General features: G+C 36.2%; 1 protein-coding gene across 8 annotated transcripts in view; it reads left to right on the plus strand.

Annotated features, from left to right (window-relative positions):
- Positions 1-22449, plus strand: part of RAPGEF4 (Rap guanine nucleotide exchange factor 4) — a 141340-nt gene that overhangs the window by 24619 nt on the left and 94272 nt on the right. Inside the window, exon 1 of one of the 8 annotated variants that reach the window (XM_072341230.1) lies at positions 13865-14085. The exons of 3 other annotated variants lie outside the window; for them this stretch is intronic. Coding sequence is in view for 1 of the 5 variants with exons in the window: in XM_072341233.1 (XP_072197334.1) it covers positions 16543-16553 (11 nt within the window). In the remaining 4 variants the exon portion in view is untranslated. Of the gene's footprint in view, positions 1-13864; positions 14086-16488; positions 16554-22449 lie in introns of those variants that run through there. 4 more of the 8 variants (XM_072341228.1, XM_072341231.1, XM_072341233.1 and 1 more) reach the window with 4 other exon arrangements.

Consider the following 22449-nt stretch of genomic DNA (forward strand, 5'->3'; position numbering starts at 1 on the left):
CAGCTTGAAGCCCATGACGTCAGATACTGTGCAAATATATGCTTACTCTTGCTTGTATCCTTTGTGAATGTTTATCTTTATTAACACTTCAAAAGAGTCTTAAATCATATTGCAGAGAGCTTGACTTTTCCCAGTGATGAATCTCTAAAAAAGAGCAAATAGACTACCATGCTTGCTGGATTTCTCTTCCTGCTAAGTAATTCATTTATTGGTTTCCTTCCCACCCACCCCCCATTTATTCCTAACCATAATAAAACATGGGCTCATCTGGTCTTCAAGAAAAGTATTATGATAAATTCCCCAAATACTTAACAATCAGAAGAGCGAGCAGAATGTACACATTGAAACTCTGCAGGTGCTTTTGAGGCTGCAATATGTATTTATATATATATATTTTCGTGGAAGCATTACTGCCAAACTTGCATTTTCTATAACCAGCCCAGCTTTTTTTTTTTTTTTTTTTTTTTTTTTTTTTTTTTTTTTTAATTAGCAAAGAAACTGCTTTTCATCCTCAGCAGACTGTATTATTAAATGTGTTATCTCTAAGCTTGATATACTAAACAGGGAGAAGCTGTGTATTGCAACACACAAATGGAAGCCTATGAATATTTTTTCAGGGAGCAAACTTAGATACTTCCATTAGTCCACTTTTATTATGTAACCCCATCTTTCAGGAGAATTCTATTTGAAGCTTATAAAATAGTTCTTAGTTCTTCGGTTGTTTTTTTTGGTCAAACATATGCTTTTAATGATTGAGTGTCGTTCTCATCTGTCACAGGAAAAAATGAGTAATTCTTTGTATGTAGCTGCGGGAATATAATCTATCTCTATCTTGCGTGTTTATATTAGTGCATTAAATTCTCATTTATTGTGTCAAACTTGTGTCAAATTGCCTTGAGCTTTCAACTGCTCTTGTTGACAGGGTCCTTTATTGCCTTTGGAGTGGATACAAAGACGATCAACTGTACATGGTTTTGCTCATATTTCTTAACTTTTGGGTTTGACAGTGTTCCTTTACTCAACCATGAGAGTGATGTGGATGAAGTTGGCCTTGAAGACTGATGTTTTCTGATTTTCTAGTCAGCCTTATCTCAGTTCTTCATTTCTTTACTTCCTCTCACAGAAAATAAATCTATTGTCTATCCTGAGGCTATTTGGTTCCTGCAGGTTCTTGAGAAAGCAGGAATCCCTTGGCAGCTTTTTAGCAATGAATTCTAGTTGTGTGTGTTGCTTTGCAGTGGTGGATATGGTTATGTCTTCCTCCAAAGCATTCATTTAGTAGAATGCATGCTTGCATGCTGCATTTGAATAGGTGCTTTCAGCTTGTACTATAAAGGGAGTAAGGCAAATAATGTAATGCCATTTATTAGATCAATGAATGTGTTTTAACATTGATGTTTCTGAAATCCATTTGCTTAACTGTGCTGGCATTTATTAAAAAAAAAAGACAATAAGATTTGTAGTAGTGGAAGATCTTTTGTGAATTAGCACATAGTTAAAGCAAGGCAGTTATATTTCAGGTTTGTTTTTTTTTCCTGACACATTAGTTGATAAAATATCTTGTGAAATAGTTTGTATCCACTTATATAGGAAGAACAGTACAACCTGCAAGACCCACTTATTTCTTATTATATTACACACTTATTATATTCCCTTTTCATAAGGAAGCATTCTCTTGAGTGAGCATTCAATACCTTAAACTCAAAACAAGCTAAAACACTAAAAAAAAAATTAGTTTTAAGGCTTAATAAATGGACTAAAAAAGAAACAGACTTTTACTTACCTTAGAATAGTTCTAATGGATGTCTTTCATTTTCCTGGATGTAATCAGAGCTGTAAGTTTCAACAATTACCCTTTCATGTAGACTGTATCCTCACCTCTTTTCATGCATGGTGAAACACTACCTTACTGAAGTCAATGAGCATTACAGGACTTCAGCTCAGGTAGTTTCTAATTTCTTCTCCTTTTCTAGGATGCAGTGCAGGCTGCATAAATCCTATTTATTTTATTTTTTTAACCTTCTCTGATCATTTTTTTTCTCTGTGACATCTGATGTCTTGTGAGTTTGGTGTCATTGAAATGAATTGGTGGCTTGGTAGTTTGGGGTGTGGAACAAACAGGTCAACTCAATAGTTGTACTGAGGTAAGTTGTATCAAAGTGTTACAAATTTCTGGCATCTTGGAGTTACATTTAAAAGTGAAAATATGAAGCACTATTGACTGGATGTGGAATATCTCCTTTGGCAGAAAATAACAATGAAAGGAGCCAGCCTTTGATTTGTGCTGGCTATGGCCAGTACTGGGTGAGGGCAAAGAGGAAACAAACAGAAGTGCCTGCTCTCAAGTCAGTCCTTGTTTCAGTCTGTACGCTGGAACTCAAGCAATTAGAGTTCACAGGGTTAGTGTGTGCTGCTGTAGTTTCATTATTTTTTTTATTTATTTTTTTTCCCTGAGCTACAAAATTCCTAGAAATGTATTGAGTAGCTGCGTAAAAGTATCAGGTCTGAAGTGTGCTCTGATGGGGCTGCAGGTCTGCTTAAATGCAGACCTATTATTGCTGTTTTGTGCTGCTGCTGAATTCAGAGGTTTATGAGAATATGTAAATTGGTAGCATGCTGTCAGTGTTGTGGTGCTGAAAGCTCTGTTCCTTTCTCCTTCATCTTCTCTTGATTATGTAATGCCACTAATGTGTATTTTCCCTGAACTCTTAAAATAGCTTCTTGTTACATTTCAGAAGCAAAAATAAAAAAATGTGAAACTTCCAAATGAGAGCTTACATTTCCATTTGTTCATTGTGGATTGCATTAATAAAATTCTCTTGTCTTTTTACACATGGTACTTGGCTCTAAACCAGGCTTGTATACCATGCATTTGAGGGTGATAAATAATCGACATATAAAACTAAACCTTGCCATCTTGCATTTGGTACCTATTGATATAATTTAACTTGCTTACGTTTTAACTTCTGGCCATTTCCTACCTAATTTCTACTTAATTTTGCATTCCACCTCTCTCATGACTTTGCAAAGTACTTTGCTTGACAACCAGCACAAAACAATTTATTGTGGTATTAACCACTTGATTTTTGCAAAAGCACTCAGACAATCTTTATTCTGTAGGTTTCCCTAGAGCCCTGCTCAGATACTCACAAGTACTGGTTAGTGGAAAATGGGCAGAATATTACTGTTTTGTTCTAGCATCATAAAATCACACCATGCAATACCATTTTTGTATGACCCAATCTTTGAGAAACTGAGTCATTCAGAGAAGTCATGCTGATCTGAAAGGGCTGAGTTGTAAGGGAACTTGCTTGAGTTAGTTTGTCTTTCATGCTTAATTCTCTCCAGGGTTGATGCAGGAGACTCTCAGTACAGTTAAGGGAAGATTAAAAGCTTGGTACAGGCTTGTTTTCTCCCATCTTCCCTTCTGTCAATAGCTTCCAAGCCTCTGTAAAAGCATGAAATATTTTCCAAAGGTCCCCCTCCTTTTTTCTTTTACTGTCATTTTTCAGGCAGTTTTCTGGTATGCTTCCCTTCTATACATTCACCATTTATCAGTGTGGTCTCTATTTCTGCACTTGCCACTGTTTATCCTGCTGCCATTTTACGTCAATTTAGTTGATCTCTGGAGAGGAGTTCATTGAGTATTTCTTCCTAGGTTTGTATTTGTCGGTGGTGGTTGGATAATCACAGATCAGTAAGCGATTAGGAAATAATTATTGCACCATTGGTGAGAATTACACCATAACTATGTCTATTTCTTAGTACATTGGTACTGCAGTGCTAGAAGGAGTGAAATGTAGCAAAAGTGTGGACATTTAAGCAGATATGTCTGAATATATGGATTTGGTTGTGAGGAAGGTATCATTTAATATAATGCTCTTCTTCAAAGGAGACCTATGTGCAGTCTGAGCAAGTAAAAACTGGAGCATTTACCTATGCTGTTGCTGTGATAGTGGTCAAAAGATCTTATATTTTGAGGTTGCAACAGAAGTTCACAACAAAACTGATTTAGCAGTTGGATTTGTTTACATACATCTGCCATATGGAATTTCCTTGAAGAGTGTTACTTACATCTGATCTCATAAACAAAATGTACTCTGTTATTTTATTCTGAGACAGGAGTTTCCTGTTTTAACTGCATTCCAAACATTCTGAAGGTCGATTTTTTTTTTAATTATTATTTATATTTCTTCAGAAAATGATGCATGCTACCGAACAGCCCACAAGAACTGACCTTTCAGTGAGCTGTTGTCAGCTCTGTTCTTGCACATTATATAAAGCTGCAAGGAACAGGAAATCCTGGAAATGCATGCTCCAAGCCATAGGAATGGTAGTAATGCACGTTATTACCATAGGAATTCCAGGAGGAATGGATGTTACGAAGGCAGCGATACTGTTAATGCAAGTATCGTTACAGAATGGTAGGGGAATTACCTTTCCTGGTAACAGTATATTTGGATGAGAATTGAGTAGATCTACAATGGCTAAAATGTAATGCATGGTAATGTTATCCAGACTGTGAGCAGCATTCCCTCATTCTTTAGTAAAATAATTCATACAGTGGATAGTGTATGGCTGTGCTTTGTAATGTGTGAGAAAACAGCAGATTCACAAAATATGATTCTTGTGATGGTGATCAGTTGCAAGTAGCCTTCACAGAGATTAGGAGGTTCTTCATACAGGCCTATTCCCCTCATGGAGTTATAAAGACATTTGTGTGATTTTATATATATGTCAAAATACTGAAATAGCTTCTTGACAGTGACTGATTATCACGATTGCCCAGATATTGCAAAGCTCCAGTATGATGATTTAGTTCCTGATAAAATATTTTGTGGGTTTTTTTTTGTTTGTTTGTTTTTGGTTTTTTGTTTTCATGTCAATTATGTCTTCATTGCTGGAACTACAGCCTTGCTTCACTCTATGCATTAAGAACTTCATTATCTGATAAAAGTGTTGATACATTTACTAATAAAAACTATGTAGAATATTACGTAGAATATTACGTAGAATATTACGTAGAATATTACGTAGAATATTACGTAGAATATTACGTAGAATATTACGTAGAATATTACGTAGAATATTACGTAGAATATTACGTAGAATATTACGTAGAATATTACGTAGAATATTACGTAGAATATTACGTAGAATATTACGTAGACTATTACGTAGACTATTACGTAGACTATTACGTAGACTATTACGTAGACTATTACGTAGACTATTACGTAGACTATTACGTAGACTATTACGTAGACTATTACGTAGACTATTACGTAGACTATTACGTAGACTATTACGTAGACTATTACGTAGACTATTACGTAGACTATTACGTAGACTATTACGTAGACTATTACGTAGACTATTACGTAGACTATTACGTAGACTATTACGTAGACTATTACGTAGACTATTACGTAGACTATTACGTAGACTATTACGTAGACTATTACGTAGACTATTACGTAGACTATTACGTAGACTATTACGTAGACTATTACGTAGACTATTACGTAGACTATTACGTAGACTATTACGTAGACTATTACGTAGACTATTACGTAGACTATTACGTAGACTATTACGTAGACTATTACGTAGACTATTACGTAGACTATTACGTAGACTATTACGTAGACTATTACGTAGACTATTACGTAGACTATTACGTAGACTATTACGTAGACTATTACGTAGACTATTACGTAGACTATTACGTAGACTATTACGTAGACTATTACGTAGACTATTACGTAGACTATTACGTAGACTATTACGTAGACTATTACGTAGACTATTACGTAGACTATTACGTAGACTATTACGTAGACTATTACGTAGACTATTACGTAGACTATTACGTAGACTATTACGTAGACTATTACGTAGACTATTACGTAGACTATTACGTAGACTATTACGTAGACTATTACGTAGACTATTACGTAGACTATTACGTAGACTATTACGTAGACTATTACGTAGACTATTACGTAGACTATTACGTAGACTATTACGTAGACTATTACGTAGACTATTACGTAGACTATTACGTAGACTATTACGTAGACTATTACGTAGACTATTACGTAGACTATTACGTAGACTATTACGTAGACTATTACGTAGACTATTACGTAGACTATTACGTAGACTATTACGTAGACTATTACGTAGACTATTACGTAGACTATTACGTAGACTATTACGTAGACTATTACGTAGACTATTACGTAGACTATTACGTAGACTATTACGTAGACTATTACGTAGACTATTACGTAGACTATTACGTAGACTATTACGTAGACTATTACGTAGACTATTACGTAGACTATTACGTAGACTATTACGTAGACTATTACGTAGACTATTACGTAGACTATTACGTAGACTATTACGTAGACTATTACGTAGACTATTACGTAGACTATTACGTAGACTATTACGTAGACTATTACGTAGACTATTACGTAGACTATTACGTAGACTATTACGTAGACTATTACGTAGACTATTACGTAGACTATTACGTAGACTATTACGTAGACTATTACGTAGACTATTACGTAGACTATTACGTAGACTATTACGTAGACTATTACGTAGACTATTACGTAGACTATTACGTAGACTATTACGTAGACTATTACGTAGACTATTACGTAGACTATTACGTAGACTATTACGTAGACTATTACGTAGACTATTACGTAGACTATTACGTAGACTATTACGTAGACTATTACGTAGACTATTACGTAGACTATTACGTAGACTATTACGTAGACTATTACGTAGACTATTACGTAGACTATTACGTAGACTATTACGTAGACTATTACGTAGACTATTACGTAGACTATTACGTAGACTATTACGTAGACTATTACGTAGACTATTACGTAGACTATTACGTAGACTATTACGTAGACTATTACGTAGACTATTACGTAGACTATTACGTAGACTATTACGTAGACTATTACGTAGACTATTACGTAGACTATTACGTAGACTATTACGTAGACTATTACGTAGACTATTACGTAGACTATTACGTAGACTATTACGTAGACTATTACGTAGACTATTACGTAGACTATTACGTAGACTATTACGTAGACTATTACGTAGACTATTACGTAGACTATTACGTAGACTATTACGTAGACTATTACGTAGACTATTACGTAGACTATTACGTAGACTATTACGTAGACTATTACGTAGACTATTACGTAGACTATTACGTAGACTATTACGTAGACTATTACGTAGACTATTACGTAGACTATTACGTAGACTATTACGTAGACTATTACGTAGACTATTACGTAGACTATTACGTAGACTATTACGTAGACTATTACGTAGACTATTACGTAGACTATTACGTAGACTATTACGTAGACTATTACGTAGACTATTACGTAGACTATTACGTAGACTATTACGTAGACTATTACGTAGACTATTACGTAGACTATTACGTAGACTATTACGTAGACTATTACGTAGACTATTACGTAGACTATTACGTAGACTATTACGTAGACTATTACGTAGACTATTACGTAGACTATTACGTAGACTATTACGTAGACTATTACGTAGACTATTACGTAGACTATTACGTAGACTATTACGTAGACTATTACGTAGACTATTACGTAGACTATTACGTAGACTATTACGTAGACTATTACGTAGACTATTACGTAGACTATTACGTAGACTATTACGTAGACTATTACGTAGACTATTACGTAGACTATTACGTAGACTATTACGTAGACTATTACGTAGACTATTACGTAGACTATTACGTAGACTATTACGTAGACTATTACGTAGACTATTACGTAGACTATTACGTAGACTATTACGTAGACTAACATTACAGCAGTGTTCTTAAGTCAAACCTGTCCAGTTCCAGTTATTTCATTGCAATAAGGTACAGTAGAATTGGTCTCACCTGTGGCAAAAGGCTCCACGTCCTCTGGCTTCTGTCTCTTGCTGTTGTCTATGTATGTTAGAAACTGAGTTTAACAATGTAGCAAGCCACATAAATAAAACCTGTCAGGGCTTTTCCTTGTCAGTTCTCTAGAGTAGCAGCAGGTAAGTTTCCCCTTTTGAAGCTAGAATATTGTTATATAATAAGATCTTTATTTCCATTTTTATCTTTCTGTTCACTGTTTTTTCATAGTACTTTGAATTTTCTGAAATCCAGAATTTTCCGGCCTGCCTTTCATTTCTACCTGGACCATACTAAGCCTGGTATTTACTAGCAGTATTTTCTGCTGGAATTTGATGATTGTTGCAATAACTGCTGCTTGTTCATGTTAAGAAAGGTGGTTGTTGTTGTAGTTAAACTTCTATAATTATATATATACAATATATATTATAAATATATATTATAATAAATAATAAATATATTATATATATTTATAGAAGTTTAACTTATATATATAATATAATATATATAATATATATATAATATATATATATATTATATATATTTTTTTAAAAACCCCCCAAAAAAACAGAAAAATGCCCCCCTGCCCTCTAGTACTTCTTTAGACTCCTCTTTTCTATGTTGCCTTGTTTCATTCCATTTGGTTTGCAGTCATGTAACTGGTTTTTAATTTGCATGACAGTGTTTCCACCCAAGGCTTTTATTTTCTTGACCTCTCACTATTTGGTGTTATACTGATGTCCAGGTATGTGACAGCTACTGCAGCTTTATCTTCTACCACTTCAGTGATTTAAAAACTAAAAAGTTAAGCTTGTTATTGTTGCTGTTAATGTGAGGAGTGAGCTCTGTAATCCAGTGGGATTCATGTTTCTTCCCTTGCTTATGGAAAGTGGTTTTCCAAGGATTTCTGGTTTTGTAAAAGTTGTAAGGTGCCCCATTATGCTAGATGAGTTGTGAACAAAGTGAAGCTAGTGGTGTAAATTACACCACCTATGTGCATTTGCTGATAAATAGTGAAGAAATTGCCACGGTTCTGATACTGGAAAGGTATTCAGGATGTCTTTTGAAGTTCACTGTCAAAAGAATGAAGTATTAGAAATTAAGGTGTTAAAGAATGTAAAATTCAAGTTCTATTCTCCCCAGAGTTTTATTTCTCCCTGAGTTATTCCTGGCTGTCCAAGGACAAAATTCACCAGTGTAATCTGATTGTAACCTTCACTGTATTATTCTTTGGCACATCTAACACTTAAAGCAACGTAAGTTTTTTGACCACTTATTACTATTGCTTTGCCAAACTTACCCTTCTGTCAGTGTGTGTTGTTACAGAAATAAAGTAACAAATCATAGAGAATCTCTCATTGCAGTAAATTCCATTGGTTACTGTAAGACAACCAATTATTTTCCCATGTGTTGAAAGTGTGTCCTGGTGTTTATGGAGTATTTCTTTCTGTTAATGTTGCAAGGAAGGAGAGGAGTAAAGAAGTGACCCTGCGCCCTTTTGCTTCTCTGGTCAAAAACTGTGGCTAACTGCATACTGGCAGCTGATTTAAGGGCAAAACAAAGTAGAAATATAATAATGTTTTATCTTGCAGAGACTATGCCATTCAGTGCATGTGCTCTTGACTTCAGTGACTATAAAAGGTTATGAATCCACTTCTGTGGGTTCTGTTACTAGTCATGTGAAAGTATACTAAGCAACTTTGTTCTATTTTCAACTCCTGCAGACAAATTTGCTCATTTGAAGCTCGGTTATAAATGCTGCGCTTATCTTCCTTCTGACAAGTCAAAAACAACTCTTGTTTCTTTGCTTACTCCAACCTGATGGTTGTTGGCTTTCTTACTCATTTATGTTGGCTTATATATGGCTTTGATTTTCAAAATGCAGTGATGTTAAGCAATCATAACTCATTTTCCAATAGCATTTCATTTCCCTTGTTTGGACTCATGAATTCTTACCAGTGCATGGCTGTTTCACCTTTTGCAGCCTGCTCTTCTGTGAAAAAACTATTCAGGCTTTTCTGATTGAGATGAGAGGGGTGTTACTAGGAACCAGAAACACTTAGAAATTTTTCTGTATGGAAAAGTGAAAGCTGTATGTATCTTCATCAAACCTGATGAAGAGATCTTAAGATCTCTTATGTTTTTAGACAGAAAAATATAAAATGGATCACCTGTGGGAGAGAAACCATACCCTTTGCTTATCAGGATTTACTTATTCCAAGCTTAGAAGCTGGAGGAGAAATTTATCTGCATGATATCCAGTGAAAACTCAAGAACTGATCTCTAGGCACCGTTAAGCAACTTCATTCCTTTATCTAGGTGTAGATATTCACCTTTTCAGAAACTATTTTCCTCTTTCTCTTCTCTGAAGTTGAATTTTGACCATTCCTAATGTATTTTTATTTTTTTTAACTGTGATTTAAAGTGTCTTACAATGGCCTTCACTCATGGCCTACCTGAAGCTGTATGTTGATTAATGAAAGCTTGTCTGTCCATTGAACAAATGCAGCATTCCTATTCTCAGTTGACAAACCAATTTCATCAGACTAGGCTATAGATTTTAAAGCTGTTGGTTATATATTTATATGTATATATATATGGATATGAATTGATGAAGGATTCAGCATGTTGAAGACTTCTTAAGGGAAAGCAAGGGGTAAAACTGCAATGTTAATGTTGCTTTGCAGTAACTTTATAGCTGTCATCCTTTATTATGTCTTCTACCTGTAGTCTGTTGTTATGTGGTAAGGGAAAAAGAACATTTCACAACGCTGCTGCTGAAATGCAAGCAGAGTTCATAAGAAAATAAGAGAAACTCATTGTAACATTGTTGTTGTGGGGAGGAAAAGGAAACAAACAAACAAACAAAAAAAGACTGCTTGTTAGCTGTTCAGGAGGATTAGGCAATAGTTTAAGCAAAAGTGTTTCCTATTAATTTGGTTTGTTCCAGTGATTCTCAGTGCAATGCTTGACAAGTGCATTCAGTTGTCCGTGAGCTCTTCTGTTGTGTTCTTGCTCATTGCTGCACATACAGCCCAAGTTACTTGCATGTTTTCAGTTATAAGTTATAATTTGTTTCACTTTGCACTTCTAACTGCCTTGAGTAATTTCCTCTAGAAATACATATAATCTCTCTGCATGGTAGAAATATTAGTGTCTTTTGCAAAGCTTGTGTGTAATACTTAAACCACTGGTGCTTATGAAAAGCAGTTGATTCTTTTCAGTGATAAATAGTGATATGATGGCTGTTCTTTCTAGTCCCTGGATTAAAAAAAAAAAAAAAAAAAAAAAGTGTAGTCTTGAACCTTTGGGGGAATTCACATGTTGCCACTCCGTGGGCTGCTATTTTGACTCTGGCTTGTTATGGTGATAGTGCATTTCATCACTGATAGTGATGTGATCTATAAAACGTTTGCCTTCACCCTCCCATTGTTTCAGTAAGTCCTAGCAAACTTGCATATGGTGTTCTTTCTGTTCTTGAGTGACCTTCCATAGAACCTACCTACTGGCTCAGACTTTGCAATATTCCAATGCTGCCACCAATGTTTCCGAGATCTTAAAGCACATACACAGTTCTCTGGTTGTAATCCTCTGATTCTCATGAATGAGCTGAGAAGACACTCTCCATTTTGTGAAGTGACAGCTGTGCACAGCTGTATAGAATATGGCTTATCATCCATGTTGCTGTTGTTACTGACAAAATGCACCACCTACTCCCTGGTTGTGTTCACCTCTGCTGTTTGGTCTCCATAAAGATTCAGTAAGTGTCAGTGGCTGCAATTTTTGCTCCATGTGTTGTAGGTGTTGTGACACATCTTTTGCTTCATACACAGTTCCATGTCAGTAACCTTTTTGTCAGACTGGCCTGACAATCTGCTGCGTAACAACAAAATGTAATGGAATGTTGGCAGGAAGGTTCAGCCTCTACTGCTATACCAACACCATCTGCCTCTGTCCTCGTGGACTAAAGTAATAAAGTAGGAGGCATTGCTATTGGAGCAGCCCTTGCAGATCTGTGGGTATTTGGAAGTGTTCAAGGTCAGGTTGGACTAGTTCTGGGCAGCCTGAACTGGTGCCTGATGTAGTGGCTGATGAGAGCCTGGCTGGGATTTGGAACTGAATTATATTTAAGTACCCTTAATAAAGTGTATATTTTCCCTTCCAACCCAAGCCATTCTATGATTCTGTATCTCCCCTTACCCATGTTTAAAAGAGGCAAACTCAGACTGGGATAGATATGGCAAAGGGCTGCTATGGTAAGAGGAGATGGAGAGTCTATTTTATATCACAAGACTAAAAGAGCATATCTTGTCTGTTGATGTGAAAGCTGATAAGAAATGAGGTTGGCTTTTATAAATACATAAAACCATCATTCAGGGGAAAGAAGCTGTTAAACAGTGCTGTTCAGGGGCATGTTGGCACTAATGCAGCTTGGCTATGTATTAGGAGCATCTCTCTGACCATTAAGAATGAGGCTCTGAAACAGCCTTCTAGTGGGATTATGGGGGCAAAGAAAGTCCCTGAATGGGTCTATTTATAGTGGAGTCAAGTGTTTTTAGGCTTACTTTCTACGTACTTGTGGAGCTGATGCTGTGCTTATACAACACATTTCAGTGTTTTGGCTTATACGCTTTATTTTTTTTCCTAGTACAGGAAAGGCATGGATGAGTCTTAGAAGCTGTAGCCAAGGTAGCTGTGCTCCTGTGGTAAATTTAAAATTATACATAAAATGCACATTGAAATGGATATTACCATATTTTGCCACAGCAGACTTTCACGTTGGATCAAAAATAGCCCCTCTTTGTTTTAGGATTTATTGTAAATAATAAACTAATTCTATTTTGCTTTTTCCTGGTTTTCTGTGCTCCATGTACTGTTTGTTTAAAATGGATGCTGATGATAAGCCTTTGAGGAGGTGGAATTTGTGTGCTATTTAAATATTACCAATGTTTGAGTGGTACGTACTTCTTGGTTAATATTCAGCTATAGCATTTGATTTTTAGAGGATTACTTATCCTCTATGATCAGAAAGAGTAGCAGTTAAGAGCAGCAGTGATGTGAGTCATTTTGACAGTGAGCAAACTTGTCAGAATGTTCACATTTTCAAGACTAGATGGTCTAAGACATCCATTTTTTCCTAAATATTTTTCAAAGTCCTAATGAAAATTTAAATAGCTGTGTCTTGAACTGAAAAGATCATGAATTAACAATTGCTTTTTTCTCCTAAAATACTTCTTGTTTACTGGAAAGTCACAATAATAATAATAATGTTCAGTGAAGTTCTTTGTAACACTTTTAATAGCTAAATTTGACAGTCCCGTAGTGTAAAATGTCAGTTGCATGGAGAAAAGAGAGAATTCACAATGAAAACATACACTGTAAGGCAGTGAAATCTCTCTCTTTTCTTTTTTTTTTTTTAGCTGAATGAATTAATGTGAAGCTCCTTTAAGCCCCAGCCTTTTTTTCCTTTCCCTCTGTAAGTTCTGTTTGTATTAATTTCACATTGACCAGATTGGTATAAATGAGTTTTACTGTGTGCATATGATACCTTTGTGTTAGTATGTGAAAACTCCATGGTTTTTGGCTGAATTGTTTGTGTATTACAGCTGTTTCCTGCCTAGAGCCATCTGCATAGGAGAATCTTCTTTTAACAGTAAATCATACAAAGATTATAGCAGACTTATTGGAACCATTCTCCTATATCTGACTACTGTTCTTGCTAAAGATAATAAAAACAGAGGCTCAGTGGATCAAAATGTGGTATTTGTGTGAGAATACCTTGTTTGCAGTTCTTTTGGAGAGAAAAGAAAAATCTGTGCTGTGTTCACTGGCTCTTTAATTCGAATTGCCAATGATAATGCAGAGTCTACTGCTAAAGAAAGGTAGGATGCAGAGGCAGAAACATTAGAGCTAATCTGCTGCAGAAGGACTAGATAAATCAGCACGGCTCTCATACATCACTAAGAGAGAAGCTGATTGCAACTTGACCATGTGCCTAAGTGGTCACATCAGCAGCAAGAACACAGCATGGATAAAAAAACTAAAATGTACCCTTAGGGCTACTTGCTGTGCGGGACCCATAATAACACATCAATGTAAGTTTAAGATTTCTTTTTTTTTCTATTTCTTCTGTAATTATTTGTGTTTACAATATTACATTTATTTTGCATAGATTTAGAGGGAATATAAAGCAGTGAAGTATAATGCTGAACAGCTAATAGTTGGATAATGTTTGTCTGTGAATAATAATGGGCTTTATTGCTGTCTCAATGTAGCTCTTTTTTTGAGGATGTTTTAATATTTAATCTTAACGGTCATATCTCAGAAAATGAATAAGCTTTTGGGTGAGATGATAGTGAGATCTCTAATTCATCTGTTGTCTTACGTTTCAAAAGGGGTTGATAGGCAGAGTGCAACAAATATGTATTACTTCTCCTGGGAGATTTTTTTTTTTATTATTTTTATTTATTTAATTTTTTTTGCATTGCTTTTCTATTTCTGTTAAGAAAAGTACTTATAAGGAGTAATTTCTGTAGTCCTTTTTGTATTCCTGAATTATGCACAGATGGTGATTTTCAGACAGTTTTAAAAATCTGTGCAATTGTTTAATTTAATGTCACTTGAGCATCTGCAGAAGGGAAGGCAGGGATAACATGGAAACTGAATAAGCATTGATTGCTAGTCTGAAAATTAAATTGTAAAAGTTTTAGCAGTAAATCTGATTTCAATTTTGTTTTTTTACTAAATTAAATTATCATATTTAAATTCAGACTATAATATAGCACACAAATGTGTGAAACTATCCTGGATAGCCTGCATTTCTAGCTGTCAGACTGTAAAGATATTGTTGATTGTTGCTGCCAAGAATCTCTTAACTGTAGAAATCAGAGCAGCATGTTTAACTAATACATGGAAAAACAGAATATTGTTATTAAGGTGATGCTTTGTTCAAAGAAAAACATGTATGATAAAAACTACTGTGGTGCAATCCTATGCTTTCTCTCCTGACTTTAGGGAAAAGGACAGGAAAATCCAAGATAGCTTTTGCTGTGCACTTTTGAAAATAGGGAAAGTTTGGAAGCACTTTACAGTACAAAACAGCAACAAAACCACTTTAAATGCTTTTTTAGGATGTATCAGTGAAAAGATACAGAAGAATGCCTGTTTATTTTGTGTTTTTCAGTTGTAAACAAACATAATAACAGGAGGCTTAGAAACAGATGTAGCTTGCATTTAATCTACTATTGAGATGTTTCTGTGGCAATTCTAAACTGTAGGTATAGTTACATGCTTTTTCCCCCCACTTTGTAGAGCTAAAATACTCAGGAAGTGGAGCAATTTCAGGTCTTGAGGTGCAGATGCTTTCCTTTTGGCTAATGCCTATGCAAAGTAAATGTTTATCTATTTACAGTTGTAAGCTAATGAGAAGAACAAGGTGGTGAGATTGGAAAATAGGTAAGGCAAGGCTTTATTAAAAAAATAAGTCATTCCTCTCAGCAAAACATATAAGCAACCTGGCCGACTTGCAAATGAAATGTGGCCCAAGTGGGGTGTTAATTTCTGCCCAGAAAATGCATATGCATGATCACACAGGCTCTCAGTTGTACTCGTTCCCTGAAGCTGCTGAGTTTCTATTGAGAATCCATAAACTTAACATTCTCACTGGAAAAATAACAGAAAATAAGAAAAGAGGAAAGCTGTATGGCAACAGCTTTCTTTATGGAGGATTGGAAGTTTCTTGGACATTATTTCATGTGTTCTCATGTACCCAGCATAGCATTAAGATGTAAACTCAATGACAGATTCCTGTATTTTTCACATATGGCAACAGTGTAATCAGTCTGTTCCTGTTACTATAATCTACTTCTGTTAGTGAACCAAAGGCTATTTTTTTTTTTTTTTTTTTTTTTTTTTTTTCCTAAATGAGATCATTGTAACAGCAGCAGATTACTCTGCTCTATAAAGATAATGAAGAAAGTATGTAGTCTTCCTCCATTTGTACCTGGACAAAAATCTTTAAAGATACATTCTGGAGTTATAGTGAACAGTTCAAAAGTGCTACATAGTCTCATTGCGTTCATAGTGTGTTCTTACACAGAAGCAAATGTTTACATTGTTTCTATGAGGTTTACCGTGTAGCTGCCTTTAGACCATGTGCTAAATGAATTGCATTGTATATGACAAAACTAGACTTGGGTCATGTCTTCTATTGTTTTCTTTTTAGCTGATGAGACAAATCTGAGTGCATTTTGGAGGCTGAATTTGGCTTTGTATGTAGTTCGTGTTAGTCAAGAGAAAGCGTGCTTTCACTCTAAAGTGAAACTCTGAGTTTATCTATTTATTATGCTGTATTTCACCCTTACCTTTTAGATCTTTCACTGGACTCCAATCTGGTCTTCATTTCCACTTTCAGTTTTAGTCAATAAATTTATGCTAATTATATTTTCTTGTGCTTAAGGGAAAAGTATGCTAATGGATATCATTCCCTGCACTTTCAGAGCAGCAGGGGATTCACTGATGCTGACTTCAGGATATTGAATTTGCTTAGACCTATGATGTTCAGGTAACAATATACACAATATTCTTGTTCATGTTGAGTTTGGTGGAAAAGCATCTGTTTACCAATATGACCAATGCAGTGCCTGAATTCTTAAAGCTTTGTGCATCCTATGGTGGTCTCAGGAAAAATACCTGAGTATAATCATAGGGATTCCAATCTTTTTGGGCTTTAGCCACCTCTATGAAGAGATGCTGTTTCCCAGCTAGCCTAAGAATCTTAAGAACTGCAGTTCTTTGAAGAATGCCAGAGAAGCTCCTGTCTTATTTTATCCATGCAGACCTAAGAGCTCACTGATTTATTCCAGAAGTTCAATAATCACAAATCCATTCACTGGACTGTTCAAATACTCCTTAACACCACCAACTTCCTGTGTGTTAACTCACAATCTGTGGTATATAAAGTAACTGCAGATCAACTCACTCTTTCACACCAGTTACTGCCTGAAGTACACCTGGGAAACTGTGTTGGACAGCTTTGCTCTCAGCACTGCACATTCTGTGAAGGGAACATAAATGATAACTGTCTCAACAAACTGAATTATGGTCCAATATCATTTCCTTCCATGAACACAGTGAATCTCTGGAAGAAGCAAGATAATTTTTAATGTAATTTGACTGAAGTATAAGTAGTACTTATTTCAGTTGACAGGAAAACTGAATTATTTTACACCCTGATTAGGTCCTCCAGCCCAATCCTGAGTCCTGTTTTGAAAATCTCTGATTATTTCTGAACTATTAAGGGAGAAGATACATGGAAAGGAGTTATCTTGATATTTCTCCTCACTTTCACATTGTCTTCCCAGCCTTGCTAAATGCTGCACTGTGTGATGCCAAACTGCTGGAACATGTAGCAGTAATCTCAAACAGGTAACTCCTAAGGACAGCCACTCAGCTGATCTTTCAGTCTTGCTTAATGGAGACTTATAATGAAAATGTTTGAAGAGGGGGTTCTGCAGTCTGATATCTATAACACTCATTCAGTGAAAATTCTGTTGAGGGTGACGGTGACTTGTGAAGTTTTACAAAGCTTTCAGCAATTTTTGTTACCTCTCTGTTATTATCCTGGAAAGTAAATAGTTACATATTGGGTAACCATATGGATGATGTGCTGGTGTATTTTAAGAAGATTGCTCAGATGGCTCAGAGCCCATAGTGACAATGCCAGGATTTTTATGTGTTGAAAATCTAAACAAATATCTAAAAGATTGGGGGGGGGGGGGGGGGCAGCCACCAAAAAGAAGTGGGAGCAATAAAATGTTTGCCATCAGCATTGGTGATAGGGATCAAGGCTGTGGGGGAAGTACCCTTGGCTTCTTGTCCTACAGATGGGCTATCTTCCAGTTAGCTTCCTGCATGAGCTGTGGGAGCACATGGGCAACTGTTCCTTATTTCCAGCCACAGCATGAGGCTGCCGGTGCTCTTTCTTGCCTGCTCCTGCCTCTACTTTTTGTTCCCTCAGTGACTGTAGATGAACTTTGCAGGAGAAAGGAAAGAGGTTGAAATTTTCACTTGAGGTGAAACCCCATTTCTCAATTTACCTACTTAGCCTGACAACTTGGTATAATAAGAGGGCCACTGAATAATCTAGCATTCATTTCTTAGGGAAAATGCTGAATGTTAGAAGACAGGAGACAGAAAGGGAGGCATGGGGAGAAATACAAGGAAAATTCTTGGGATACTGAGTAATTCTGTAGGGATGATATCTGTCACCATTTTTGTGCAGTACTTGAACACTGCTTATACATATTAGCAATCTGTCAAGTGAGGAAGGACCCTGTCAACCCACTCCCCTCACTGCACTGTAAATGTAACCTTGCTGAAGGAAAGAAAGTGTTTGAAACACTGACACTTTTGTCTTTTAGTCAGTATTTATCATGATCTGAAAATCACATAATTCTCATAACAAGAAAGTTTTAGATGTTTTAAACCCTGGCAGTTTTTCATCCAGCAAGGAGATCTGAGAAACACCCAGGCAACGAGCCTTCTCTCAGACTAGACAGAGTGGGCTGCTTTATATCAGGAATTGCTTTTCCTAGTTTGCTTCCCCTGCCAGAAATCCTTTTGCCAGAAACTGTCATTTGAGCTTTTATCTGTTTCTGTGAGGAAGGAACTTAACCATCCTAGTTACATTGCCATCACTACAAGAATAGTTCTGCAGGCTGCAAAAGGCTATGGAAAAGTGATCATTGCACACAAATGCATAATTTTCCCAGGCCATAACTGAACAACAATAGACTTGCCAGCTCCATTTCATAGAGGGAGATACTTCAGTACAGATCTATGCTTTTAATACTAAAGCAACCTGTGGACAATTCTGAACAAACAGGTTGGCAAGTATAATTTTTTTATGCCTGTTACAACTTTTGCTTTACTTTTACGTATGCTATTAGCTGTCACAACTGTTTTCTTTTACTGGATCTGTCTTTTTGAGGGATTGTTTGAGCACAAGTTGGATTTTCTTCAGGAAGAAAAAACAAAATCATGTAACCACACTCTTTTTTTTTTTTTTTTTTTTTTTTTTTTTTTTTTTCAATGAGCTTTGTTATAAGCATCGAAACTCTGCGTTCTTTAATCTCAGTAGGTATATACAAACCACATAGGCTTCAGTGGAAAAGCTCTTGTGTGTATTTGAGTGGAGAATTTGACCAGGAGTGGTTTGCAATGTATAAAGCAAGCTGGAAGCGTCAATATACATTAGGCAGCTTATCTCTTATATTGTGTGATAACTGTGTTTCTGATTGCTGAGCTTTTCATGGGTAGGCTATATGTTAGTAGGGAATATTTGAATGTCACTGTGGAGCTCAGGTTGCTGAGCCATGTGCAGTGCTTGAGAGTCAGAGAGAGATGTTTCATTTGCTGCTTCTCACATCAAGAATTGCTACTGTGGTAAATGGCAACATTCCAGACTTCATCTCAGTCACATGGACTATTCCCTGGAGCAATGCTTTACTGGAAAAGAGAATATAGAGGATTTGGATTTTAAGTGTTTTTTATTATTATTTACAGTTTTGTTGTGCTCACCCAAGAACAGTCAATGCTTCATGCAAGTGTAGCTGCTGAAAGTCTGTCGTGTGTTTGCTGTCTGTGAGACTGTGCCAGAGATCAAAGTAACAAATTGTGTATTATCTTTTCTTCCTTCTCCCCTCCCCCCAGATCTGAGATTTGTAATGTGCTAATAACTGCATCACAGTAATGACTGAAATATTTACTGTATTTGATGCACTTGTACTGTGGTCGATTTTGAATGAGCCTAGCACCTATCCAGAAGATCCTGTGATGTCTAGGGAGCAGTGGTGATAGTGAAAGGGGGTGTTGCAAACAAGAAGGCTCAGCAGGAGTGAAGCAGATATTTCCTGAAGGAATTGGAGCACTGGAAGACAAAAAGAAAGCTGATAAGCAGTATGGCTCTCACTTCAAATACATGGAGAGCAAGTGGTCAAATGTATTAGGCTATGTATATTCTTTGTTGTTTTGAGGACGTCTGTTCCCACTGAGCAGTCTTGAGGGCACTGATGCTTTTCAGCCACCTAATTCACTGTATTTTTACTCACATATGCATATAATCCAAATAATTTAAACACAAAAATCCTGTACAGAAATGATTTTATGAAAAGCCTTGGATGTTAATGCTCCAGAGGAGACTCAGTATCTCCTGGGATTAATGAGTAGGTGGGAGGAGTTCATTGCCTCAGGCAGAGCCTGGGGCCATTAATTCCAGCTAGTCATTAATCCCTGTATAATGCCCTGTGCTGATGCCACAGTTCCTGTTATAACACAGAAATAGAACTGATTGACCCACAGATTTTGATGGGTTATTTTATTCTTCCAATGATTGCTTATACTTCTAAATGATCATCGCTATAGTGTTGAACAGAGTTCTTTGTGTCTTTCCAGAGATGATGCATTGTACGTTACTCACGCGGAAGCCTGAAATGGTGTTATTAGAATTCCATTATGCCCTCATCTTTAAATAAACATTAAAGCAGTCTTCAGAAAGAAAAATTGATATCAATACTCTCTAAAGAGTATTAGCGTGTGTTTTCATATCTAGAGTAAATGGAAATCGAACATAAAGTTCTTTTATTCTGTGGTTGCCAAGTGAGGTGAAGTGCAGTTTAAGTTGCATTTGGTTTGTTTAGGGGAAAAAAAAAAAACCAAAACAAAAACAACAACAACAACAAAAAAAAACCCAACCAATTCCTGAACTCCTGAACCGTTAATGAAGTTAATTTCATACCCAAATATATATAATGATAAAGGACAGACTAGTTATAGGCTATTTAGAAGCAACTGACATCGTGCACCCTCTATTTATTTTATTGTATACTAAGCAATATACAATAAACATATTGCTGTGCAGATCTTAAAGTGCAGAGGAAAAAAGTTCAAGACCAAAACAGCCTCCAGCTTAGCAGATCATGTGAACACACATGACTCTAAGCAGGCATGGTGTTCAGCTAGGAAACAGCAATTGTAAGAAATACCAGAATGCTAGAATTGCCCCTCTGTTTAAATTTTCTTTAAGATACTTCTTTGCAAGAAGAAAGTTATTAATCTGACCTTTACATAGGTCCCTCCTTTATCAGGGATCCCAAAGCATTTTACAGTTACAGAGATTTGGTGTTGACATGCGTGTATCAGAAGGAAAGTTAACTGCGTAATGCTTGTACAGAGCTTTGAAAATGTAGAAATGCCACTACAGCTGGGTCTGACTACCCCATTCTCTGAAAAACCATGCAGGAGTCCTTCAGAACAGCTAAGGTCAGTAAGTGTGGGATACTTCGAATATATAGTTGAGCTAACAAAGTTAGGCTGTATGGCAACAATGGTAGATGTCTTTAAAAAGAGAATAAACTGAGCTTTCTGTAATTAGTGCTTGTGGTGAAGATGCAGATTGTATTACTGAAATGTTGAATTCCTGTACCACATTTGTTCCAAGAAATAGGGTATGAGTTGTATGGGGCTGGTTTAGAATAAATAAATAACCACTTCCTAAAGAGATCTGTCTGGGCTCACTATTTAGCCAGCTGGGCCTTGTTTAGTATATAAATTCAAACTTGCTTGCAGCAAAGCATGTTGAGGCATAGAAAAGCAGGAAAGGAAGTTTAGGATAGATTGTCTCTTGGTGTATATTAAATGTGTCTGAAATGTGTAGCATATATTCATAGGAGAACTTGTATTTAAACCTTAGAAAATGTATTGTGGGGGGAAAAAAAAAAAAAAAGTGGTATGTAATATATATTCCTCATTGTGAAACTCTATTGACCCTTGTGCTCATTTCATGAGCTGAGTCTAGTCTTACATTTTACAAAGACTAGTTGGAATTCAGTTGCGATTGCCTGTTCTAATATTTATAGCACCTTTCTGTGAGAAGCAGCATTTTGAAAACAATTGAGTTTTGGTCATCTGTGTCATTTCTTTTCCTTGCTTTAGCTTTCTTTGCTGTTACAGCTCAGCATGCTGCTGTGCAGGAGGAGGAGACATGAAGGAAGAAGGAGGCAGCAGCCCTCTTTGCTCACTGCCCATTTTCCCACTTTCCACTAGCTGTTTTCTGTACTGTTTACAGGGCTGTTAGAGGAAAAAGTAGGGGGTGAGAAAGGAAGAGAAGGGGAGGACAAACTGAGACTAGGAGGAAACCTTTGCTCTCTGGATCACTGTAAGGCAAACATACATCCATTCACCCCTTTAAGAATCACTGTTATATAAATTAGACAATTATAGGGCATGATTTCCTCTTTCATAAACAGAGGTTAACTAATAACATCTTGATTTCATTTCTTGGTGAACTAAGAGTTTGTGAAGACATGAGAAGATAAAACTGAAAAACTGAAAAGTAGAAAGTAGTCCATGGGTGGAAACTGCATTTGTGTGGTGGATAGGAAGCTGAGATGATCCTGGTG

This window comes from Excalfactoria chinensis, chromosome 7 (assembly GCF_039878825.1).
Source record: "Excalfactoria chinensis isolate bCotChi1 chromosome 7, bCotChi1.hap2, whole genome shotgun sequence".
In the NCBI taxonomy this organism is placed as follows: Eukaryota; Metazoa; Chordata; class Aves; order Galliformes; family Phasianidae; genus Excalfactoria; species Excalfactoria chinensis.